The sequence below is a fragment of the Corvus moneduloides genome, chromosome 16, assembly GCF_009650955.1.
Source record: "Corvus moneduloides isolate bCorMon1 chromosome 16, bCorMon1.pri, whole genome shotgun sequence".
NCBI classification, from domain to species: domain Eukaryota; kingdom Metazoa; phylum Chordata; class Aves; order Passeriformes; family Corvidae; genus Corvus; species Corvus moneduloides.
Window position 1 is genome coordinate 1,367,816 of NC_045491.1, and position 25,816 is coordinate 1,393,631.

At 41.7% G+C, this 25,816-nt stretch overlaps 2 protein-coding genes across 4 annotated transcripts in view; one reads left to right on the forward strand and one right to left on the reverse strand.

Moving 5' to 3' along the window:
• Positions 1-385: 385 nt before the first annotated feature.
• KNOP1 (lysine rich nucleolar protein 1) lies at positions 386-10,524 on the reverse strand. Of its 2 annotated transcripts, XM_032126294.1 has the most exons (5): positions 10,168-10,522; positions 8,364-9,729; positions 4,669-4,737; positions 4,094-4,171; positions 386-1,750 (listed from the first exon to the last, which is right to left on the reverse strand). In XM_032126294.1, the coding sequence occupies exons 2-5, from the start codon at positions 9,726-9,728 to the stop codon at positions 1,439-1,441; spliced, it is 1,824 nt and encodes a 607-aa protein (XP_031982185.1). In that variant the 5' UTR covers position 9,729; positions 10,168-10,522; the 3' UTR covers positions 386-1,438. The 2 variants fall into 2 exon arrangements, with proteins under 2 accessions (XP_031982185.1, XP_031982186.1); XM_032126295.1 differs by lacking the exons at positions 4,094-4,171; positions 4,669-4,737 and having other exon boundaries at positions 10,168-10,524.
• Positions 10,525-10,853: 329 nt separating this feature from the next.
• The window catches only part of IQCK (IQ motif containing K), a 42,666-nt gene continuing 27,703 nt past the window's right edge, over positions 10,854-25,816 (forward strand). Inside the window, exons 1-6 of one of the 2 annotated variants that reach the window (XM_032125719.1) lie at positions 10,854-10,888; positions 12,184-12,257; positions 15,593-15,719; positions 17,069-17,166; positions 22,453-22,505; positions 22,619-22,696. In XM_032125719.1, coding sequence (XP_031981610.1) covers positions 15,611-15,719; positions 17,069-17,166; positions 22,453-22,505; positions 22,619-22,696 — 338 coding nt within the window. In that variant the 5' untranslated portion in view covers positions 10,854-10,888; positions 12,184-12,257; positions 15,593-15,610. Of the gene's footprint in view, positions 10,889-11,013; positions 11,422-12,183; positions 12,258-15,592; positions 15,720-17,068; positions 17,167-22,452; positions 22,506-22,618; positions 22,697-25,816 lie in introns of those variants that run through there. The other variant, XM_032125718.1, reaches the window with a different exon arrangement.

Genomic DNA, 25,816 nt, shown 5'->3' on the forward strand with positions numbered 1-25,816 from the left:
CATATCATGTTATCATGTCCCACTTCAATTTAGCTTTCCTTCTTGCTGCACTGCACAGAAAACTCTCAGCCAGGATGATTCTTCCTGTTGGCCTTGGAAGCATAAACCATAAACTGGGTAAGTGGATCAACCTGGGAGCTCTCTGAACTGCCAGCTGGTCACAATGAGCAGCTGTGGTGTGGCAGAAGTTGGCCTCTGGGGGCCAGTGTACTGCTCCAAACCCCACATGGAATTGTTCCAGGCTCTGGGAGATGAAACTCAGCAGGCTTACGAAGGGCCCAACCATTCCTCCTCCCCAGGCAGGCACCAATTCTTGCCTGTTTCTTTCGAGCACAGTGTAACTTCAGTTTCTTAATTGATGCAAGACTGCCATGAGAAATGCTGCTGGCTGTTTTACTGCTTTTTATTAGTGCAAAAATAGCTCAAGGACAGGCAGAAATCTGGTTAGATACCAAGAGGAAAGTCTAAGTATCTAGCTTAGAAGCTAACACAACCACTCTGAGAAACTGGACATGAGAGATGGTCAAAACCAGAGCTGCACTAAAACTTAACACTATCTGCCACAACAAATGGCACAGCCAGTAATAAGGTGTGTGAGCTTTTCACTACTTTTTGTCACTTCAAGCAGTACATGGCCAGACGGCTCTGGCCTCCTGAATTCTGAACACGTACACAAGTGTCTTGTATTCTGTACTCTTGCTAAAAGGCCAGTTCAAGTACAGGTTGTCTGAAAATCCAAAGGTCAGAAATTTCATTCAGACTGATGCATAATGAACCCAATAAGCACATTATTAAAATTATGTTGCTTTCTATAATTTAGTGAGTCTAGATCCAGGTATTTGGTGCTGCTCTCCAAAATGCTTTTACTTTCATTTTCAGATAACAGCTGCTGATTGAAAATCCAACTGCCAGAGCATAGTTCAAATATAGAGGATGTTCAATGCTATCCATCACTCTAAAGATGTTAGTTTCTTAAGAACTACTGAGTTAAAAGTCTGCCCTCATCAAATTTGAGGGCACACCACTAGTGTGTCTTCAAAGTAAAGCACCATAAAAGCACCATCACTTTGTACCACTCACCAAAAGATACGAAGATTTTAGAGAACAATAAAATCCTTTTAAATCAATAAGATATAGATAACAGTAAGTTTATTAAATCAGCATTTTAAAAAAATTACCAAATTCCAACTAATTGCAGGAATGGCACTCATCTTCAGTCTTTGAAGGAGGCTGGCTCTTGCTTTGTAGAACAAACATGGTGAAGGTTTCAAAACTTTACTGTTCAGATGAAGTGTGGACCCAGCTCCACTGGTATATGCAGTTGAAACCTTGTACCTCAAGTACCTCACAAACTAAATTTCTTGGGCATTTTGTTATTTCAAGTACAAAGATGTGGAAAGTAAAAACAAATTTTGTTCTTTTTATTATTTCAAGAGTTTTAATCTTCAAGTTTTATAGATCTAGATGTGTATTTGTCTATGTATACTTTTTTGTTGGCAGTAGGTTGAAATCCGAGACCAATTCCTCTGTGTTGCTTCAAGTCCATTGCTTTATCAAACTCCATCTTCAGGGCCTGCTGTAACTTCTCCTCCCCTTCCTTGTTCAGAGCCATGTTTGGTTTGTTCATAGTTGCTGAAAGATTTTGGATAGGCACAGAACCCTTTTTAAAGCCACCCATAAGTCTAAAAAACTTCATTTGTTCCTCAGAACTTCTGAAAGTAGCTGTACTCCACTGTCCGAGCTTCGTATCCTGTGAGGCAAAACAGGGTTAACACTAAAATTAAGAAATACCAAGACCAAGGAAGACAATTTCTGGCTGTGTACCGTGAGAACAGAGCCAGCTACAAAAGCCTGACAGGGTGACAGAGCTGGAAGCTGTTATTCCATGGGCAGCACCTGTTGAAGGATATGGTAAAAGACTGACCTAACTCTGCCTGAGTGCACCTTCATTAGCATTTCAGGCCATTTAACCTGGAGACAGGGGTTAATGTGCTTTGAGAATCTCCTTTCCCTCTGTCCTTAGGAATCTTGGCTTTCTGCTATCTATTTACCCAGCTCAAAGAGCCAGACAGCATCTCTTATTCTAAGAGAACTGTCAGACTTAATCCTCTTTCACTGTCACTTTATATGGTTATCTTTTCATTTTCCCACTGCCTAGTTAGGGAGCTGTTGTTTCCAGCAGTGTTTTGTAATGTTAGTTGTGGAGACAGTTTTTAATCTGGCTTAGAAGCTTTAAGCCATATTTGCATTCTCATCCCACTAATTACAACTAATACTGTAAGCATGCACAACCAGAGGGCCTCCCCTATCCAACAGGACTGAGTCTAGTTCTCTAAAAGCCTCCCCTCCCTTGCAGTGTGCCACGTTCTTTGTATTCACTGTATTTGCACTTTATTCTATGAACTAGCTCACCCCTTCACGATTTTCCTTCTGTCTGCAGACTCTGGCTCCTTTCTGAGGAGGCAATGTCCAGGAAAATGAGGTTTCAGTTGTTTGTGGAAAACCCCAGATACACTATAGGATTTACAAAGTCCATGAACTTCAGCTTACCTCAGAACAGGCTTCATTATTAAAGGGTATATTTGACTCCTGAGCTACAGCTATGCAGTCATTTATAAATATTTTTGGCAGGATTTCTGCTCACAATTTTCTCTTTAAAATTGGGCACGATAATAAATGGCAGAATGTCTGATTATTAATTAAACAGACTAAGCTGGCTACATCCAAAGACAAAATGTGAATTCAGTGGTATGTTGATGTCAGCCTGAAATCCTTCCAACAGAACAGTTGTAGCTTGCATGAAACAGTCACTCTCCAGCAGACAGCCAACACGACACATAGCACACTACAAAATACTGCAGGCAAGCTACAGCAGGGTTTTTTAAGTTAAAAGAAAAATGCAAGGGTGGAGTATCATTCACCATCACAGGCCAGAATACCTGGTATTGAAAGGAAGCTACCCATAATACTTCAGCCTTTTGGCCTTGCACAAAGGCAAGCTGCTGTGTGAGCCCAGTCTGTGACAGATACACACAGACACACACGAGCCACGGACAAATAAACCCAGGTCCTCCCTTTGCAATGGGAGACATCTGCACAGATGCAAATATAATTATGGCTTGTCAAAACTCTGGTTTTAAGTGAGCTGCTGGCAGGCACTACACACAGCTTGTGCTGAAGCATTTCCAGCTCACTCTTTGTGGAGCTGATGAATTAGTTTTCACAGCTTCTATTCTTCTGCGTGCTACTAAACAGAGACAGACCAGTGCCAAAGAACTGAGATCTCCTGCCAAGGATGTCATTTTTCTCAATGACTTCAGAGACTATTAGACAGTTGCAGTTCCAGAGCTACACAGACTCCCTCCCACTATGTTAGAATCTATAGAAGTTGTTTCTGGCATTTGTTTGAGGCATATTCCAGCTTTCTAGGCATTCTGGCAGTCTTGCAAAACAGCAGGAGTCTGAATTACTAGCAAAGCTTTCTCTCCACCTTAATCTTCTTACCTCTGGCTAAACACTACTGCAAGCTTCCACCACCTTACTGGGAATCTGTCAGGAGCCAGGCTGAGTAGGATGCAAAAGCAAAGAACAAAGAATCATCTTTCAAAGAGGTGGGGCAAAGATGCAGAAGCCACGAGAGGACTGACTCTAAATATCACACACGTGTGTTAACAGCTGTCAGCCTTCACCTTTCCACGTGTCCCTGCTGCTGAATGTGTGCAAAGCCTTGCAGGTAAGAAATCAGATACACTTCAGTGACTGCTGCAGCCACAGCCCAGACATTACTCGTATTTCACAGCAAGCAGAAAATGCTTCTGTAGCAATTTTTGATGGCTCATTCTCCAGGGGAACCAGAGAAAATACTGTTTTTGAGGCCTGATGATGGGAGCACTGTACAATGCCAGCGAGTTCGCTGCTAAGCTCTCGGACTCTTGGCACTGTACCCACTTGTTCTATAGCCTGACCTTAAGCCTGCAGTCAGAAGGAACTCTGTTGTGCCAAGCCACATGCAAAGAAGAGCACAGTGTTTTTTATGGGAGCTTGCCCTGGGACACAGCATTTCCATCGGGTCGAGGCCTAAGCTCACACATACCTGTCCCACTGCGGAACTGAAAGCCTTGGTTCTGCCAGATTCTCTATCAATTTCTTCTTGCAGGGCCTGCCGCCTCACCTGGTGTGCAGAAAAATTACACATGCAGCATTAAGGCACTGTGTCCTGTGTGCTACATGACAATTTATTCACAATGAAATAATAAGAGAAGAATAAAATAATTAGTTATCTTCAGAATTTTGCAAGGATAATTAAAAGTTGCATGAGATCCTTTCACACACTCAACACAAGAACTGTAATTTTTTAGTGATATGTTGAATGAGTGTTTTGCTGTATCAGGTTAGTTTTCTAACTGCAGGCAACAGCTATGCTGAAACTGCCAACACTTGATGAGAGGCAGAGAAATGTGTATTTAACCTACTAAGTTACTTAGTTCTGACATTGACTGGAGCTGTACATTTTGGACTTAACCCATGCATAAAGCACACTTTAAGCAGAGCTTAGTTTAGTGAAATCTATGCATAGATAAGCAACAAAGCATTTTTTTTGTATCAATTCCTATGCATATGTTAAATGCTGACTTGCTTTAGATCTTACCCGATTAAGACAAAGCATACCTTGTCTATGCTAATTTCATCACAGTTTCCTTTCTTTTCCTGCACAATAATTACACCATCTAGATGTTCCTGTAAAACAGGAAAAAGCTTGTATGATTATTTTTATCCATTCTGGTTAATTAAAATTTACACAGCTCTTACCACAAAAGTAGTTAAAACACTAAGCACTCAGTACTGGGGCAAGAAGAAATAGTCAGATCTAAAATGAAAATGCCAATTAAATCTGTGTATTCCTATGGAGAAACCTCACAGAGATTTTTTCTTTTAATCAAGATAAATGATTTTTAGATTCACACATTAAAAGGGACCTGCCAACAACACTGGCACACACAGTAACATTTGCAGGCAGAGTAATTTCAGATGAAACCATTTCGTAGAAGCTTAAATTTATACTTGAAGAAAGGCACAGAGAGAATAAAAGTTAAAACAAATTAGAAATTGGAGGTAAAATAAATAAAGGTCTCTCTGAAACAAATAAACAAACAAAAACCAATCAAGAGGCAGCTGCACTGTGCTCCCTCATGGATGATGGTCCCCAAGGAGCTTCCAGTCTGGAAGGAGCACAGGGAGTAGCAAGTGTCATCCATCAGGTGTCTCCTACAATGGCAGCAAACAGGACACCATTGCACATTTGGGAGCCAGGAACAGGGAGCTGATGGAAGAGACAGAGCAGTTCCAGAAGGAATGGATGGGCTGGATGGCAGGATCCACAGGCAACCAGACACTGATCACACTTCCACAAAGGGCAGCCCTTCAGCAGCTTTTGCTCCCAGTGGATGGAGTGCCTAGACCACTGCCCCCAGCCTTGCTTTTCCAAATTTGTAATTAGGATAAGCTTTTGGGACATCCAGTATAACAGGATAAGTAATAAGTCCAGGATAGTGGCAAATGAGAGCCATAAGCTTTAGGCCAGCCTGCCAAAAGTGGCCAAAGGGAAGATCTATTGATACAGCTAACATAATAAACCAAGCATGAACCAGCCAGGGAAACGACAAGGAAAGATTTGTAACGTACTTCTGTCAGCAGAACCTGCTGTTACTTTTTTGAGGCTTGAGTTTTATTAAAAGCCATCAATGCTTTACCTCATTGTCCAAAAGCACCTCTTACACACTGCTTTCACACACACAAGTACATGCACTATTAAAAACACGAGAACACTGCAGAAGGAGAGCTCATGCTCCTGGATGAAAAGAAGAAACCAAAACCAACCCCCAATTTACTTCTAGATGGCCTGGTACTGTCTTTTCAGATCTACTAAAACAAGCAGGAAAACTGTCCTGACAGGATTCTGCAAACAACTGCAGCATATTTTTTTTTTTTTTAGCCAGAAGGAGGGAGCACCCCCATCCCTGCTAATTCCCAGCACAGGGCTGACCTGCTGAGGGCTACTGAGTGGAAAAAACTACCCTCGTGGAGGTGTGCCAAGCCTCCTCCACCTTCATGGAAAAGGAGCACATTCACATGTGGTAGGGTTATGCTGTCTGCTGGCAAACAACATCACAGCTGAGTCCTCACTCCTCCTCACTCTGCCTGAGTTGACTGCAGTGGCAACCAATGAGAAAAACACCAATCATTGACATTAAACAGATATCACTCCACACTGTCTTTAAAATTTGCTCTTTTGCTTGTAGCACAAGCCCAGCAAAGGACTTCTCAAGGCATGCAGAGTGTGTGACATGCTGTAGACTTAAATGTTTCGGGACGATGGCACAGTTAAATGCAAGACCACATTATCAGCCATTTATTAATGCAGTGTCTTTTGGCCTGGCAGGAACTGGAACTCGCTAGAGCTGATTAACCCCAACTTCTCAATAGTCAGATTTTCTCTTAAGTATTTTTTTATTATTAAAGGAGCTGCCTGTGGGAATGAGCAACAAAATATGCATCACCCTACTCCCTTCTTCTCAACTGTTTGCAAGGTATTTTTGCTGTGGTTTCCATTTTAACTGGGCATGCAAGTTTACATCTCATGGTAGGGCTTATCTTGCCTCTACACAATGTCAGCAGCTGCAAGAATCCAAATAATGTCCAACAGTCTCAAAAAAGCAATGCCAATTTAATTAGAAAATATATCCAGCAATAAAACCACCTCGTCCTTTTGAAAGGTCAAAAGGAGAAATCCAAGCTGAAGGCCCCAAACATCTGCTCACCTCATGACTGATAAGCATACACAGTCCCCTCACAAGCCCCTGTGAAAAAGCCTGTATCTGGGTCTCCACATAAATCTGTATTTAATTATTAGCACTGGACACCAGACAGCTGCCAGGTTTCCACAGAACTTGAGGAAACTGCATCTGAGTGCACGACAAAGCAAAGCACACCATGAAGTGAGCTTGAGAAGCAGCTCACACTGTGGCCTGCTCTACCCTTCGTTTACAAAAATCTCCAATGATACTTTATGAACAAGTGCTTGACATTTAAATACGCCAAGCATTCAAAATTCTTGATAAAAAGCAACAGGCATGCAGCTTCCCAACCTATGGAAATAAAAACAACCCCCCAACGACTTGCAACGTGCTGTTTTCAAAGTGAAGTTTAAGCAGCTAAAAATACAGATAGATACCAACTGATTTTCTGAGCATCTCACAGCTTAATTCCTAATGATAACAACAGCAGTTGGGCATGAAGGTACTAACTTCTGGTACCCTTAGCTTTAAAACATGACTCCGAGCAGGTAAAGAAGAAAGATTAAATCAATAAAACATGATCTTAATAGTCTAATTTTGGAGAAAAAACCATCAAAGAAAAAACATCTGTATTTCAAATATTTCATCAGCTCCTCCCCATGCTTGTTTTACCTCAGAAATGGCAGTACTGCAAGACTCTGGGATGGGATTTCCTTTAACAGTCAGTCTGGTTACAATCCCCCTTTTCCCTTCAGTTACAATCTACACAGCTCTGACATCTGTCTGTTTTCTTGCACAGATTTATTCTTTTAATTATAACTGTGTACAGCTCTCTAATATTTTTCTATCAGAATTTATATTTCAATGCTCTTGGCCCAGCCTACACTTAGGATTCCCAGGATTTCCTCTGAAGTTTCGTCCAAATTAGTCAACAGGTTTTGGCCAACCCTGCCCTTTGTTTCTAACATTACATAATTCCAAACTAACAGCAGCAAAGCTTGAGGAAAAGTCTAACAAATACAGTTAGGTGCACTCATGCTGCCAACATTACCAACCTGCTCAGGGTAAATGACATGGCATTAAACCCCTGTTTTATGAAGAGTGTTGCCACTTATGCTAAGAGCAACTGAACATTTATGAGTATACAAATCTATTTTCTTTTTGGGCCAATACTTGCTGTTAGTTGTAATATTTACATTTTCACAGCTGAAGCACTACATGATTACAGCAGCAGGCATCAAGGCTTCCCCGTGTGAGCCACAGGATCAGCTCAGCTGGAGCCCGCAGCTGGCAGTGCCCAGGTTGTGCTGGATCCCCGGAGGGGCCATTCACTGAAGAGCTGGGCTCGATGATCCCTGTGAGCCCCCTCCAGCTCAGGATGTCCTGTGCCTCTCTCCGCTCTGGCATGCTGAACTCCATGAGCTGATCCTGCTTCCCACCAGCCAGCAGGGCCCTCAGTGACCTCCATGCCAGGAACAGGCACAACAGCCTGCAAAGGAGGAAACTGCCTGAAAGGCCTTCAATTCCTGAGCAGGAGCGTGCAGAGCTGCCCTCCTCCCAAAAACTCACCAGTGACTCATTCCCTGGTAATTGTGTCTTCATCTTTTTTGCATTTGCTTCTGAACCTAGCTCTTCAGCAAAGTCCTGTGGTGGTACTTTTTTTCTTTTTTTCCCTTTTCTGTCACAGAGCACAGGATTACTATTGCATAATGCCCCATCTACAGCGTCCCCTGCAACACACTGAGCTTGCTCCATTTCACTCTCTCTCTTCTTTTTATTGCTTTCTAGCAGTATTTTTTGGCTTTTAGAGGCACTTTCATTGTTTAAAGAGGCTTCTGAATATGTTGTTTCCTTCTCCTTTTTCTTAGTCTTCTTTTTCTTTTTGTTGACTTCAATATTATCCTCAAAATTCTTCCTGCATTTTCTTCCAGACAGCTCTTCTTCCTCAAGCTCAACTTTGTGCTGTGCTGGGAGATGCTTATAAGGCATGCTGTGACTCCAATCCTCCTTATCTTCTTCACAGACTGAGGAAGAAATATCTTTGCTTCTCTTTTTCTTCTTCCTCTCTTTGATACTCCCAGAGTTCTTAATTTTGTCCTCTTCCTCTCTGCTTGTCAATGTAAATTCCCAGGAATTATGTTTCTTCCTTTTTCTGAAGTCACTTAATGCAATGGGGCTACCAGGAACTTGATGTATGTTGTCCTGATTATCTGCCAGTGGTAAAATGCAGTCAGACTTATCTTTCTTTTTCTTCTTCTTTCTTCTCACACAACTCTCCCCACCATTCTGGGCATTATCTGTGTCACAGCTTTCACCCCTAAAAGCTGCTTCTTGTGCAATGCATGTGTGGGGTTTGTTACAAACTTTTGCAGATTGCTTTTGTTCACTGTCCTGGATGTCCTCCAGTGAAAAACTGCCTTTCTTCTTTTTTTTCTTCTTTACCTCACCATCCAATTCCAAATTCAAAGCAGTATTCTTTCTCTTTTTTTTTAAAGAGGGTTCATTTCTCTTAGCACCATCTGTGTGATGATTTGAAAGCTCCACGGCACTACTCTCATTATCCTCCAAGGAGAAATTACACCGGACTTTTTTTTTCTTCTTTTTGAGTATTTTAATTCGTTCCTCTGATTCTTCTTGAAGTTCGAAATCCAGATGACCTTTTACATTCACGAAGTTTTCTAAATGAGCTTCTCTGAGTAATTCAGAGCCAACTTTCTTCTTGTTTTTCTTATTATTCTTTGGTTGCAATTTGTGTAAACATTCATCTTTTAAACTGTCCTTTTTCCTTGTCTTCGTTTTTTTCTTGAGGTGGCCATTGTCCTCAGTTTTAATGACAGTTTGAACATCTTCCTCAATGTTAATGATTGTCTTCACCTTTTTCTTTTTCTGTACAGGTTCCTCATGAATTTCTTTTCTCTTTTTCTTTACTATCATTCTAAAAAAGGAAATGAAGATGTTAGTGAACTGCTTCAAAGAGATGATGCAAGTCCTAACCTATTTGGTCTTCCTTTATTCTGAAACCATTCCTTATCTCCCACTGTCCCCGACACTCTTAATTTCAGTCTGCTTTCCATGATGGGGAGCCAGAACTGCACAGAGCCTAGAAAATACTGGGGTGGGGTTTCTGTACTGTTCTTTAGTGTACCTTGTCCTACTCAGTTCGCAGCTATTTGTCTTTTTGGCAGTTGCAGAGCATGACATTTTCACAGAAATACCTACCCTCTCAAAAGCTTTCCTAAATGGCAAAACATAAACGTGTGTATGTCTATGTATGTATAGTTAGGGTGGTTTTCCACATACCCAAGACTTTTCACTAATTTAACACTGGACTTCACATCACTTTAGTGATCACATCACTTTAGTGCCCACTCACCATTACAAGATCCTTCCAAAGCACCTGAATTACAACCTCAAATTTGCTTCTATCTGTGGTTTCTTATCGTTGCCCTCCGTTTCTTTTCTCAGGACACTTACACCAATGAATCGGTTACAGCAGAGAAGCCTTTGGCACCTCTTTGCCGACACTCCCCGCCTTTCCTGACCAACCCAATTACTCCCACTCGGTTTTTAATGGCTAATACACAAGATGTCACTAAGGCACCCTGTCCGGAACATCAATCCTAGCACAGCCCCCCCTCCCCGTCCCTGCCTGCCGGGCCTCCCGCCGGGGCCGCCCTCAGCCCGTGCCCGGCCGGGGCTGTGGCGGTCCCGGGGCAGCCGCCGGGCTCTCCGCGCCCCTCCACCGGCTGCGCACCGCGGGGACGGGCTGGCACCGCGCGGCCCGGCCCGCTCCGGACCCCGGCAGCGCCCCGCCACCGCCCGGCCGGGCCGTGCCGAGGGGAGGCCGTGCCGAAGGGATGCCGGGCCGGGCCGGGCCGGGCCGGGCCGTGCCGAGGGGAAGCCGGGGATGCCGGGCCGGGCCGGGCCGGGCCGGGCCGCGCTCACCTCCCGCGGCCACGTGCAGCGCCCGCCGCCGCCCCGGAAGCGATCGCGCCGCCCCGCCCCGCGCGGGCGCTGCCGGAGCCGTTGCCGCGGCAACGCGCGGGACGCGGCCATGGCGGCGGGCGGGCAGCGGGGCGGCCCCGGGCGCGCAGGTGGGAGCCCGGCCCCGGCCCCCGCCCCGGCCCCGCTCTGAGCCCCCCCAGGCGCGGTCCCCGCGGTGCCTCCCCGAGCTCTCGGGGCCCTTCAGGCCGCCCCTCGCCGCTGCCCGGCCGGCCCCGCTCTCCTCAGCGCCGCTGCGGGCCGGGGCGCGGGGCTGTGCCCGCCCCAGAGAGTGCCCAGAGGGCCGAGAGCGCTTGTGCTCGTGGGCGTTATGTCGCTTTTATTGTCGGAGCTTCCCGTGGCAGAGAGGCAGCGCCTCGGGTTTGCCTGGCCGTGCCTCTGCCCCCGCGCTTTGGGGTTGTCCTGGTGCGGAGTTCGGTTCTGCCGTGGCAGAGCGGAGAGGCGACCGTGTCATTGCTGCTACAAAAGTTAGATAAACACAAAACATCTCTTCTCAGAGCCCCATTCCAATAGCAAAACTCATTTTTTGCCGAAGGCTGAGGACGCTGGAAAGCCGGGAGACCAGCGCTGCAGTCCTGCAGTTCCCCGTGGGCTTCTCTTCATTTAGTGCTGAATAATGCCTAAAGTAGGCATTTTGCATTAAAATGGCCATTTTTAACGTAGGAATAAGGCTGATTATTCTAACTCAAGACACGTGTAGCACTCATGGATTTGGCGATGCCGTTAAGTTACCCAGCCGGGATGGTGGAACAGTGAACCTGTGGGTTTGGCTCTGAGTGCTCTGGATTGTGGAACCTCTTAAGTTTTCTCATATCGAGTCTGTTGTCTTGGTCCTCGACTTTTCTTATCCTGAGTCACTCATTAATCCTTGAGGGTCCCGTACTGCTTTTAGTTCATCATCTGTTTGTTTGTGTAGGGGTTTTTTGTTGTTTTTTAGTTGGTTGGGTGTGTTGGGTTTTTTTTAAGTGGAGATAGTAATACTTAGCAACGTCCAAGAGGTTTAATTGCTTATAGAGGAATCCACCATGAAAAGCAGTATTGTCTACTAGGAAAAACAACAGTTAATTCTGTGCAAGCACGTGCATTTTACTTCTGTTGAAATATTTTAAATTTATTACTTTGGTTAAAACCCTTTTTCCCAATAAAGGGTTCTTTTATCACTGAGAACCTTGCACTTGACTTAAAGCTCAAGAGAGGACATGAGAAGAGGCTCTAAAGTTCTTGCTTGTTTTAAAATGTTAGATTTCATGTTAAACAAATATTTATTACGTACTAACTTTTGTTCTTTCAAACGTAAATAAGTATACCTTTAAAAGTAATGTTGGTTTAGGAGGAAAATAAGTATTTTTTATGGTCTCCTGGTAAAGGTACTTTTTTTTACTTTTAGAGCATGAAGCAGAACAGCCTCAATTTTCAGATGTTCTTCAATCAAAACAAGATTCTGAATCAAAAGAAGGATCAGTGAGTACAGTTCAAGTAAAAAATCTGCACAGAGCTGGATTTTAAATATTTTAAACAACTAAATGGGAAAATTAGGTACCCACAGGGTAGACTCATTCATAAAATGAGAACAAAACTATTATTTGTCAAACAACCTCTTTGAACCAACAAATGTAATATTCCAAATAATTGCTTGTATTTAAAGCAACTTGGATAATGCTGTCCTAAAATTAGATGGCCAGCTGTGTTTGGGTTGTGCCTCTCACTGTCTTTTTGATGCTCTGCAGGCAGGGCTCAAGTGTGCAAGGATCCCCTGTGGGTGGTGTAAAGCAGAGCCAGTACTGGAACACAGAGGGGAGCAAGGACTTGGGGGAAAGCCAAGTTCACATATGGGATAGGTCACGTAGCTGTGGCCACTGGAATCAGTGTAATTAGACATGCTCAGAGGTGTGGCCACTGGAATCAGTGTAATGAAACATGCTCAGAGGTGTGGCCACTGGAATCAGTGTAATTAAACATGCTCAGAGGTGTGCTCACTGGAATCAGTGTAATTAAGCATGCTCAGAGGTGTGCTCACTGGAATCAGTGTAATTAAGCATGCTCAGAGGTGTGCTCACTGGAATCAGTGTAATTAGACATGCTCAGAGGTGTGCTCACTGGAATCAGTGTAATTAGACATGCTCAGAGGTGTGCTCACTGGAATCAGTGTAATTAGACATGCTCAGAGGTGTGGCCACTGGAATCAGTGTAATTAAGCATGCTCAGAGGTGTGCTCACTGGAATCAGTGTAATTAGACATGCTCAGAGGTGTGCTCACTGGAATCAGTGTAATTAGACATGCTCAGAGGTGTGGCCACTGGAATCAGTGTAATTAAGCATGCTCAGAGGTGTGGCCACTGGAATCAGTGTAATTAAACATGCTCAGAGGTGTGGTCACTGGAATCAGTGTAATTAGACATGCTCAGAGGTGTGGCCACTGGAATCAGTGTAATTAAACATGCTCAGAGGTGTGGCCACTGGAATCAGTGTAATGAAACATGCTCAGAGGTGTGGCCACTGGAATCAGTGTAATGAAACATGCTCAGAGGTGTGCTCACTGGAATCAGTGTAATTAAGCATGCTCAGAGGTGTGGTCACTGGAATCAGTGAAATTAAACATGCTCAGAGGTGTGGTCACTGGAATCAGTGTAATTAAGCATGCTCAGAGGTGTGCTCACTGGAATCAGTGTAATTAGACATGCTCAGAGGTGTGCTCACTGGAATCAGTGTAATTAGACATGCTCAGAGGTGTGGCCACTGGAATCAGTGAAATTAAACATGCTCAGAGGTGTGGCCACTGGAATCAGTGTAATTAAACATGCTCAGAGGTGTGGCCACTGGAATCAGTGTAATTAAACATGCTCAGAGGTGTGCTCACTGGAATCAGTGTAATTAAGCATGCTCAGAGGTGTGCTCACTGGAATCAGTGTAATGAAACATGCTCAGAGGTGTGGTCACTGGAATCAGTGTAATGAAACATGCTCAGAGGTGTGGCCACTGGAATCAGTGTAATTAAACATGCTCAGAGGTGTGGCCACTGGAATCAGTGTAATTAGACATGCTCAGAGGTGTGGCCACTGGAATCAGTGTAATTAAACATGCTCAGAGGTGTGGCCACTGGAATCAGTGTAATGAAACATGCTCAGAGGTGTGCTCACTGGAATCAGTGTAATTAGACATGCTCAGAGGTGTGCTCACTGGAATCAGTGTAATTAGACGTGCTCAGAGGTGTGGCCACTGGAATCAGTGTAATGAAACATGCTCAGAGGTGTGGTCACTGGAATCAGTGTAATTAGACGTGCTCAGAGGTGTGCTCACTGGAATCAGTGTAATTAGACGTGCTCAGAGGTGTGGCCACTGGAATCAGTGTAATTAGACGTGCTCAGAGGTGTGGCCACTGGAATCAGTGTAATTAGACGTGCTCAGAGGTGTGGCCACTGGAATCAGTGTAATTAAGCATGCTCAGAGGTGTGGCCACTGGAATCAGTGTAATTAAGCATGCTCAGAGGTGTGCTCACTGGAATCAGTGTAATGAAACATGCTCAGAGGTGTGGTCACTGGAATCAGTGTAATTAGACGTGCTCAGAGGTGTGCTCACTGGAATCAGTGTAATTAGACGTGCTCAGAGGTGTGGCCACTGGAATCAGTGTAATTAGACGTGCTCAGAGGTGTGGTCACTGGAATCAGTGTAATTAAGCATGCTCAGAGGTGTGCTCACTGGAATCAGTGTAATGAAACATGCTCAGAGGTGTGGCCACTGGAATCAGTGTAATTAAGCATGCTCAGAGGTGTGCTCACTGGAATCAGTGTAATGAAACATGCTCAGAGGTGTGCTCACTGGAATCAGTGTAATTAAACATGCTCAGAGGTGTGGCCACTGGAATCAGTGTAATTAGACATGCTCAGAGGTGTGGTCACTGGAATCAGTGTAATGAAACATGCTCAGAGGTGTGGCCACTGGAATTAGTGTAATTAAGCATGCTCAGAGGTGTGGCCACTGGAATTAGTGTAATTAAGCATGCTCAGAGGTGTGCTCACTGACATGAGTGTGTTACAAGTGTAGGGGCCCCATCCCAGCACCTGCTTTTCAGTAGCTCATCCATCCAACTGAATTTGGGAGGGAAACTGGTTGGGTGAGAGAGTTTTCATAGCATTTTTCACAGCAAGCTGTAGTGTGGGGCATTCTTGGGGATAAAAGGATGCATCTGCCTTTCTGGAGCAGGTGTAGCTCAGGGGCTGTTAGGAGTATTCTGCTGGCTGACTGTAACAGCTTCTGCACTCCCAAAAACCTTCCATGAAATTGTGGGCTGCCTTTTTTCATGGTGTCAGTAATTGTTTGAGGGAACTTTAGATCTGGATTTGCATCTGCTCTGAATTTCTCTGTGCTTTATACCAAGCAATGTTTCTTTTCCTGAAAACTTGAATATCAGGAGTTCTGCACAATATGAAATAGACATTTAAGCTTCTGAGTGGAAGATACTTATTCAGAAAATGCTACCAATTTCAATTTCCAAATAATTACTATTTCTTACAATGGATAAAATATTTTTTAAATTGTGATATCTCACCATATTCTATCTAAAGGAGTCATATACCCTCTGTTAGGTTTCGATGACTTTACTGTGCTGGAAACTGAAGAAGTTTTTAAGTGTAATTATATATTTTCAAGTATTCAGAAAATAAATACGTAATATCTGAATTAGAAATTGTAATTCCATAATTTTTAACTGACCTTATGATTTTTCCTGTTGAATTGGTTTGTATATTTTTGTCTAGTCTGTTGGGGTATTTAGACAGGATACATTTATTTTGAACAGGTGCCTTTGGAAGCAGAAATGTTGCATCCATTACACATGGAACAACCTTTTTCTGCCCCTGCAGCCCAAAATCTGCTTTCCATATTCCAGGAAGCCCCCTCTGGAGAACCCCCTGATCCAAAAAAATGTAAGTAGGAGTACATTGTCTTGAACTCTGCTGTGATTATTTTTCTTGCACATAGCAAGGGTTTGTAATTTTTAAAATTTAGAGTGTTAACAGCTGCAACACCTTTGCTTGTGTGGAATTTGCATGGTTAGGCTCCTGGTCTGAAAACAGGGAGCCAGCTTGGCCACTTGGTCAATGGAAGAAATCTCCAATTGTGCATTACAAACCAACAGCATTGACTAGCAAAGGTAGTTCTGTGCTCTTCTGAATAAGTGACTTTTTATTTAGCCATTTAAATCAGAAATGGCAGGCATCTCTTCCTCTAATTTAATAATGCAAAACTAGGATCAATAGGCTAAAGAGACAATTGAATTTGAAAACTCCTGTCAAAATAATGTCTTTACCCATCAGATTACAAATTAGAATGGAAACAGCTCTGAAGTTTGGTTCTCCCACTTTTATCAATTCCTATACTTTATAGTAAATTTACCAAGCAGCAACATGTTTTTATAATGCATTTTAGCCCTTCATTTTGTCTTCTCTTCCATTAATTCTTGCTCATTAGGAATTCCTGGTGCTAGTCAGAAACAGTGCTACCCTTAGCTTTTATATAAATGTGTCCTCCCAATTATGAGCATTTTCTGGCAGTATATGACCCAATTAAAGGTATAAAGCTGAGAATAAATTCAGTGTTTCAGCTGTGTTGCCGGAAGAGAACACTCCTATGACTTAATCTTTACTGATCACACCAAAACCTGGATGTTTCCTGACTGGAGAGAGATGCCAACCCAGACAGTCCTTTGATAGGGGAAAATTGGATATGTGGAGTCATGTTAAAATTTCTGAAGGATCTGGCAATTATGAACCAATTATGAAAAAGAAATCACAGCACCACTAAAATATAACCTTTGGTTTTTTCTCTGTCTGGAAATTCAGTTTTATGACTAACTCTGATCATGCAGATTGTAAAGGGCATGAGATACCAAAGTGGTCTAACTGCAGCAGCACTGAGTTCAGCACAGGCTAATTTCCTCCTGTCAGGGTAAATTAGTTCATAGAGCCTTTCACTTCTGTGACTAAACTGCTTCTGGTGTCTGAGTTTATTCACTTAAAAGTGAATCTGCCATCTCTGAGGCACACTGAGTTGGCAGCATTGGTGCACCTTTGGTTTGAAATTCACTCAAGTTTAGGTTGTGTTGGCTGAGGAGAAGTGAGGACAGATCAGTGGCTGTACCTGGACAGAAAGAACCTGCTTAGCCCAAGCTGTGATGGTACTGACAAAATGGTACTGACTTGATAATATCTGATGTTTATCTTTTTGTGACATCAAAGTGCTTAGCTCTAAGTGAAGGCTGCCCTGTTTTGCTCAGGTTCTCCTCGAGAATTCTTAGAGTTTTACATATTCCCAGTGCTCTTACCCGGACTGGCTGCGCTCCTGCAGGAAGCAGAGAAGGAGAAGTGTTTTGAGGTTAGTTTGTAATTTTCATTTCAAATCACTGGCAGGAAGTTACAGCCTTTTATTTCACAGGCAGGGTTTCTTTCAGTTTGGTCTTTTGCAAGAAAACCAACCACAATAATATGATATAACATCTCATGGGTTGTTTTGGATCTGGTTTTAAATGTGGTTTTCTCCAGTAATTCAGAACAGAGTACATTCTACATGAACTTGATCATTATGACAATCTCTAGCTCCCAACAAATCGTCCTTAAATTTCCATTTGTGTCTTGCCTAAATAGTGTTGTGTTTTAGAGGAACAGCTTCCTGCCAGATGAATACATTTCACTCATTTGAGGGTGATGTACAGGACTTCAATTTTACTTCATGACTCAATTGTTTTTGCTGGTCTGGCATCCTAACAGAGACAAATTTTCTATTTTAGCTTGGTTTTTTTCTGTAAATTCCATTTAATTGGAAGACAGGGTATCCAGCATGAATGGGCTTATAAAAATGTACATTTAAAAAATAATTGTTTGCTGTGTGTGTTTTTATAAATCTGTTTTCAGTGTATGTCTAGAGAGACATTCCTCATTGTCTATAGGGAATGCTTGAAGACCCCTAGAACTGGTGCAAAATGAAGCTCATTGTATCCCTGCAGCCTAGCAGGCCTCCAGCAGTACCTTAGGTACTGGGAGCTGGGGGGATTCCCATAATTTCTGCTATTTTCTCCAACCATGGCAATTTCAATTTCAGTTCCAAACCTGTACATTTAATACCAGTTATTTTAAAATTTTCTCGGTCTTCACAAAATTCGTGTGTGTCTATAAACTGATTGATTTACAGGTGTGTATATGTATTTATAATCTGTGATGAGTACAGGTGAAATAGGAAAATGGTCCATTTACGTGACATCTGTGTCTGTCATTCCTGCCATCACATCTACATTAGCTAGCCAAGAACAGGTTGGACATAGATATCCAGAAGCATGTATCCTTTACCAGGACAAAGGCATGTCCTACAGCTGGTTTAAAATACAGGGTTTGAGAGATGTTAGCTATTTCTAAAAGCAATAAAACTTAAATACAAAGATCTTTTTAAAATATTAAAATTCTTAGAAATATTTCAGTTTCAAACTCAGACAAAGTAACCTTAGATTTGTTCTATTTTTAATCAAAAGAAATTTTGCGGATCTTCAGTGGTGTATATATTAGAAAGTGTGTGTGCTGAAAATGGATTTTGTATGGGTCTGTGTGCTGCTTTATGGAAAACTACTAAAATAAATTATTTTTTAATACATAGAAACTTCATAAAAATGAGTTCAGCTTATAGAAAACACACTTACGTGAGGAGATGCCCAGCTACTGGGGAACCAAGCTTAGGAAAGCAAGCTGATGTCAGGTGATTGTTTTCCACTGTGACCTCATTTCTTCCTCCTTTTGAACAATAACTAAGAAAACAATAGCTCTTTATGCCTGCCTTATAATTGAATATTTGTGTTCTTTTCCATTGCTGTCCAGGTGATTGTACTTGGACATTCTGTTTCCTTATCTGACATAAATACGTGATTTCTAGTTACACTTGTGTTTGGTAAGATGGATTTGGAACTCTTTGCAATTTGTGTTAAAATGGTTAATGAAATTTTAGGATCAAAACCAGAGTCCTTAGAAACCCAGAGCAAAGTAGGAAGAGGGAGAAAGGGTCTTGTGATAAACACATTGGAAGATAGTGTCCACAAATAAGAGGGCAACAGAGATTCAAAAGATTCATGGAATTCTTGAGACAACAGGAGATGAACAAGATTAATTGTGATTAAGCTAACTGAAATCATGAAGGATGAGAAAAGAATACTGGGTTTGAATTCTGGCTAGGCATGAATCCTTACAGCCTGTAAAGGGCAGTTGTATAGAATAAACCAGTGGAAGATAAATGGAAGAAGCACTGGAAGGAAGGGAGGAATGCTCAAACTGACTGAAATCAATATTGAATGAGCCTGGGAGAAGAGAGAGGGAACGGTGAGAGAGAATGAAGAGTGGGATTTTGATGAGAAGGACTAAAGGTTTTCATGTTTTGAAGGGAAATTAAGATGAATGAGAAGAGAATGGAAAGTTAAATAGGAGAGTTTTGAGCAATTGAAATTGTGTTAAGGGAGATCAGATCATGGGGCCAAGAGAGGAATTCAATAAGGAGACCAGAGAAGGTGCATCCATGTCTGGAGAGGAGGAATTGTACAGTCACATGGGAAAGTGAGGAAAGGGAAATGGTTTTGCTGGAAGTAGGGAATTGTGTAGGAAAGACCTTTTCTGGAAGGTGATAAAGAAACATAACAATTTAGATATTTAATTTAAAATAGGCTCTCTTGCATTATGTGATGCATACAAAAAATCTGAAAAGCTAAAACCTAAAAAAACCACCAGCTGCTAGATATATGTGCAGACTTCAAATATGAGAACAGTCTGCAGAAGCTTCATTTTTAAATTAGACATGAAAGAAACCTATTAGGTTGCCCAGTGTATTCCCTCACTGTTTTTTTTTCCCCACCGTAAGTTCTCCTGTGTTTTATCCCATCTGCTGTCAAATGCCTACAGGGGAAAGACTATTTTCTTCAATCTTTTCTCTCATGAGACCTGACTAATGCATTCATTTTTCAGCATTAAAACTGAACAATGTATAAATGTTTTTATTAGCGTAACTCTGACTTTTCTTTCTAGTTAGCTATCACAGGAGGAAGCTGCATCAGGCTCTGTAATGGAATATATTTAAAAGTATGATAGATCAGGGAAAGGGAATGGAAGAGGGGTTCCTAATGACTTTGCCATTTTCTGATCACCAGTATATTTTCATGGTTATTACCAAGCACATCATATTTAAACTGACAAATGGAAAATGAATTTGGAATATAAACAGTTTATAAACACATCTGCAGGTTAACAATGTACATTGTGCAGATATTTCCTGTTTTTATCCGGATTCATGCAGCATAGGTGGAACGTGTCAAAGGCAGGTCAGTTCATGTAATTTTTTCCCTTTATAAATGTTGACTGCTGTGCAACTAATGATTTAATTCACTAGCAAAATAAACTGCTTCCTGGCAAAGAAAATAAGGTAAAAGAATATTCAGCTTGATTGAATTCCTCTCTGCTAAGTTCACTGCCTCTAACAAGGATAAAACAAGATGAATTGGATTCCTTTGGTGATAGCTGTTTTGACAACCCTGTTCTGATAATTTTTTCCCATTGCAAAGGAAAAGCAATTTACTTAAAACAGATTAAATTACAACTGCTAGATTAAGTTGAATTTTGTTGTCAAAGTGTAGAATTTATTCTCTGAAACAATTCACTGAGTAATGGGACCCAGGTTCATGCTGTGATTGAGAATAGCTGTGCAGTGGCAATCAGACTCTGCTGTTTGCTTACAGATTCTGTTCAAGTCAAGATTTGTCCATTTAACACCTAAAATGACTCATAGAAAGCGCTGCAGTGAAGGTATTGGTCTCTTAAAGTTTAGGTGTTTGGCTTCTTGGTACAGTATCTGGTGTTAGCATAAGTGTGAAAACTGTGTGAGGAGCTGTTTCTTCCCAGCCAAACACTTAATGGAGCCCTACCTGAACCCTGAAGCTTTGGTTGTCACAAAACAGGTCAGAAAGGCACATGTGGCTCAGGCTTGATAATTGTTTTATGATGATCTCTTCTTCTGTTCTCCTGCTTCCTTTTTTTTTAAGCTCTCTTTTGTTTTTTTTTTCCCCTGTGGGAATCAGACTGTATTTCTACCAAGGGTAAGATTCTCCTAGAAAAGTAAAAGCTTTCCTGGGTATTGTGTGGGACTGCCCTGCAGTCTAGCACTGAACTTCACACTTGTCATCCCCCAGCTACGTGGCTGCCCTGTGTTCTTCCCTGGGCAGTCAGCACCTCACACAATGTTCCTCTTCCACCTCCCCTGTGGCTGACCCCCAAATTCTGACATATACCATGAACTGAAAGAATTATGCTATGTAGAGCTTTTTTCCTGCCTCTCTGTTTGCATCTGAGGACAATGCATAGAATAAAGTAATTCTTCACGCATTAGATTTCCAATTACATGGGTTTTGTATTTTCCTTAGCAAGTGGTATTAGTATCTTAATTTCTTACATTTTAGTCAAGACTCCAGCCTCTTTTGTGACATTAAGCAGTTTCACAAAAGCATTTGACCAGTGTGAATTGTTTTGCTCAGAAGCAGTAATTACAGCTGAATCTCCTGTTTGACAGGGTAAGTGTTGGGGTGGGAGCTCAGTTTACCCTTAGCTCAGTGGCTGCTGTGGTGATAAAGCACTTGGTGCCTCTGGGCTTTTAGGGTTCACTCTGACTGTGTGCATCCATAACACATCTCATGTCAGAGGGCTTCTGAAGATACTGATCAAGCTCCTCTGTTACTCCAGCCAGAACTCCATGTTATATTCTCCATATTATGGTTACCGTGGTTTGTGATAAGCAGGATGAGCACCTGTACTCATTTATACATTCAGTCTGTCAAGATGGAATGTGGAGGGGAAATCCTTGAAAAAAAAAGGGTCCTAATCCCCTCTGGCTTTATCAAAATTCAGGCTTTGAATGGCTGGCTTGGTACTGGCTGCATGAGGCCCTAAGGATAACCTGCTGCAAAACGATTTGCAAAATTCTCTTTTTTGGTTAAGATTGAGAACTGGGAGCAAAAGGCACAAACGTTCTGCTGTGAAGCTCCAGGTTTTGAACTTTTTACCTGGTTCTCTGTAATGTCCATGGTGTCTGTGGCTGTGGACAGACATAAACCTTCCTTTGGTTTTGCCTTCCTTTCTGGACCACCCAGCAGATGGTTTGGTCTGAGCAGGCATACAATACTCTGCTTGTGTGCATTCACATCTTCAGTCTGGTTCCATGCAGGAGGAAACAATATCCAATCAATGTTCCTTCTGTGTCTTGGAAGAAATGAAGTATTTTGAGTATGATAATAGAACTTTAAACAAAATGGCAAGGAGTTTACAACATATTTTCATGTATGAATGAGATCTGTTAATTTCTTCACAATGAAATTGCCACTTAAAAAGAGCACCCTTCAGGGGTATTTGTTCTAGATATACTGCAGCAAATACCAAGATAATTTATGTAGAATTTTCTCACTCATAGTTTGTCTTGAAATCATTCCACAACATTTCTAAAATTTTGGCTGAGCCACTGACTGTTGGCAGTAGCAATAATAAAAGAGTAATGTACTGTATATTTTATTTAATAAAAGCAGTCAATTTAGCTTAAACATATGACCAATCCAAAGATAATAAATAATTTGAAACTATCTTCTATCTTTAGGAAAAAAGAAACAAATTTATTGCCTCTGGTTTCCTAACGGAGTGGTTATACAAGTAAGTGAATAATGTTTTTTGCTATTAAGTATGTTCATTGGTTCAAAGGCACTAATTTGCAAATGGAATAGCTGAAATTTAAATTAATATGAGTTGTTTTCCTTTTTCTTTAGCAAGAACCCAAAGAAGAAAGATGAGTCATTCACGGAATTGTTTTCCATTCCTTTTGTTAAGGACTGGCTAAAGGACCAGTAAGTTCTTGCAGTACTCAGAGTAACCTTTTCTCCTTTTATTCTTTTGCCCCTGCTATCCTACAAAAGTGATAGAGCTTCAGTGTGTTGACACTGTGCCCTCAAAATGCCCTTTACTGTGTGCAACAAAGAGCTGTGTGATACTTTCTAACTTGCTAGTGTATTACTTACAAGGTATTTTATACTAAAATTGGTCACAGAGAAATTAATTTAGAATTACTTAACGTGTTAATTGTAGAGTGCAGGACATTTGAATAGTCTGGTAGTATTATGAACATCTTTGTACTCAGGAGGAGAGCAGTGTTTTCAGTGCTGCTTCCTACTATGGAAATCTTTGAGGGTATGGTCAAGAAATTCTTCTCTAACTGTAAGCAGCTGTTTTTGAAATACCTGTCACAATCCTTGGTGTCAGGATGCATTTCTGTAGGCATCTATGACTCTGAGAAATGAACATTTGTTTTGGCAGCCTCAGTCATATATTCCTTGTTATTTTTGTAGAACCAAGCAGCACAATAGTTTTGAAAGAAATGTTACTGTCCTTGAGACTGCATTTAGTTTAAAATACAGCTGCTGTGTGAGAAGAGCAAAGGAGTGGTCCACAGTGAGGGAATAAGAAACTAACAGAGGTCAGATTTTAAAGAAAATTTTCCATTTGAGAACTTAATTGGAATCTAGATTGGTAATTGGTGAAAACAGAGGTTAATATCTTTGTACATACATTTACTTTATTACACAATGTAAGTGGAAATTGAGCTTTTTTGAATTCTTGACATGTGACACTTGGAACCTTGAGACACCAATGGAGCAAGAGGAAAGTTCCTTGGCTGTCACAGGTCTTTGTGGATAAGCTGACAATCGTGTTCAGGGTTAACTTTGACTCTCTGAGAGGTAGCCATGTGGTCAGAGTTGTGTAGAAAGTTTCTGCTTTGGAGACCCCTTTGGAAAATGACCCCATTTCACATCTCAGCTCTGATCCCTTCAGCCACCCTGCTGTCCTGCCACTGCTGTTCAGACCTGCCTCTGGTGGGACACGTCTGTTTCATTGTCAAACACAGCTCTTGCCAACAAGATTCCCGTTTAAGGCTGTGATTTTGTGCTTTGGAAAGTGCTCGTTAACTGCAGCCTGATTGTTGTACCCATTTCTCCAGCACACAGAAGAGCCCTTGGTCAGTAAGGCAGTTTTGATTCCATGGCTTTGTGAGGATGGATGTTTGTACCAAAGACAAAATCTCTAAGACCACAGTTTTACAAACATTTCTCTTGGAGGTAAAGCTGGATAAAATGTTCCCTGCTCTCTCCTGTTCTTCACCCCAACCTGCTTGAAGGCACCCTAGTATCACCTTGCCTTTTGGTCAGGGTCCTACTCTGGGTTAGGAATCTCTGTGCCAAAATGTGTGAGGAGGGTTTGTACAGCTATTTAAAACACAGATGATTTCTCCAGTCTGCTTCACCTTGGAGAGTGGCAAACCTGTGTATTGGCACAAAGAAAGGATTAAAATGAAGGGCTCAGGGCAAGGTGAATTAGAACAAATGAGCTGCTAAGATAGAGAGGTGGTGGCAAGAACTGCTTAAGTCAGCTTTGCCAACAAGAGAAATACACTGTGGAATCACAGCCTGAATGACTCATAGCTTCTGTTAGTAGTGGTGCTCCTAAATAATGTAGTGACAGCTCCACAAGGACACTGGAGTGTCAGAGTCCTACTGAAGTTGATACACTTCACCTTAAATCCTCTAAACAAGTAGGCCCTTAAAATAATTATTATTAAAATTATTATTAAATAACTACTTTTAGTGAACTTATCCTAAAATTACAGATTTAACAAATGCTGCGTATGAAGCAAACATTATTGGAGCAAAGCGAAAGACTGCAATATTAAATAAGAATAAAAATAAGAGAATTTATGATTATTTCCTTCTGGATAGGTCATAAATAGTTTATTATTATATCCTTCCAGATATCACACTTAAAATGTAATTGATTCTATGCTTTTTATTGTCATTTCCACTTCTATTTTTAAAGGAGTTTTCACTTTTTTAACAGGATTAAAAATATATAAGAGACTAATAATATAATAATAATATGCTAAAAAGTGCTGGTTAAATTTTGATGGGAAACATCCCAACTGTTTAGATGGGTTTATCAGTGCCAAGCAGTCTTAATGCTTAAAAAAGCCCCAACAAAAACCACCAAAACAAAAAAACCCCAGAGGAATATTGTTTTTCTTCTATCAGAGATCCAGTTTTTTTAATATATTCCATACTTGAGTATGACTTTTTTGGCTCTCCTCCAGTGCCTCCAGTTTCCTCTTTGAAGCTCAATTTTTTTTTAAGAATAGTCAAAGCCACAGTCTTATGAGCTTCACTCTCTGTACAATGTGTTTCTAAATGAGATCTTGCAGCCTACTTTTCCCTTACAAGGAGACCTAAATGCTGCATCAGTTTTTCAGAATTTTACATGCAAACCTTGTACCTTCAAAACCTGGTTATTGTAGGTGAAGGAGCCTGTAAAATTTGAATTTGTTTCCAGCTTTAGTGTACTAATTGCTGTGGCATCTTAGTATAGGTACCTTGTCTTCCACTGAGTTCTGTACGTTACCAGTAGCGCTGACAAAATACTACATCCCTTGGGAATCTTCAATTCCCAAAGCAGATTTCAAAAGCAGTAGAAGGAGCAGCCTCAATGCTGACTTGTAATCCCCATTTCACATCCCAGACATTTCTGTTGCCTTGAAGGACAGCTGTACCTTTGAGAGGGCAGGAAAGTGGAATTTGAGCACAAAACCAGCCCACGTGTGTTGGGCACTTGCTGAGATACAAAACTGCTGTACCTGTTCCTCCCTTTGAGACTGCTGACAGAACCAAGTAAAGGAAACAGAACCAGAGCTGGGAATGTTTTGTAATGCTATAAATGTGCTAATGAGCACCAGAGTTGCCTTTTGTCAGCGTTTTCCAGTGGTGTTTCTGGTTGAACAGCACTGAAGCTCACTTGCAGGTAACCAAGCTCTGTGTGCTGAATCAGGGCCAGGGGAAGTCAGCGAGCTCTGATTATGCTCTGATCCCTCTGAAATGTTACTTTTCTGGCATAGATACTCTGAGTAACATGGCAGTATCATTTCCCAA

Bases quoted from the DNA above. Each gene is read 5' to 3' on its own strand.
- KNOP1 (XM_032126294.1), bottom strand. From the start codon at position 9,728: ATGATAGTAAAGAAAAAGAGAAAAGAAATTCATGAGGAACCTGTACAG. The intron at 4,738-8,363 runs GTGAGTTTTTGG...CCTGTTTTACAG, and splicing joins TACCAGGGAATGAGTCACTG to GAACATCTAGATGGTGTAAT. The intron at 1,751-4,093 runs GTATGTGTGAGC...TTTGCCTCACAG, and splicing joins TCAGTTCCGCAGTGGGACAG to GATACGAAGCTCGGACAGTG.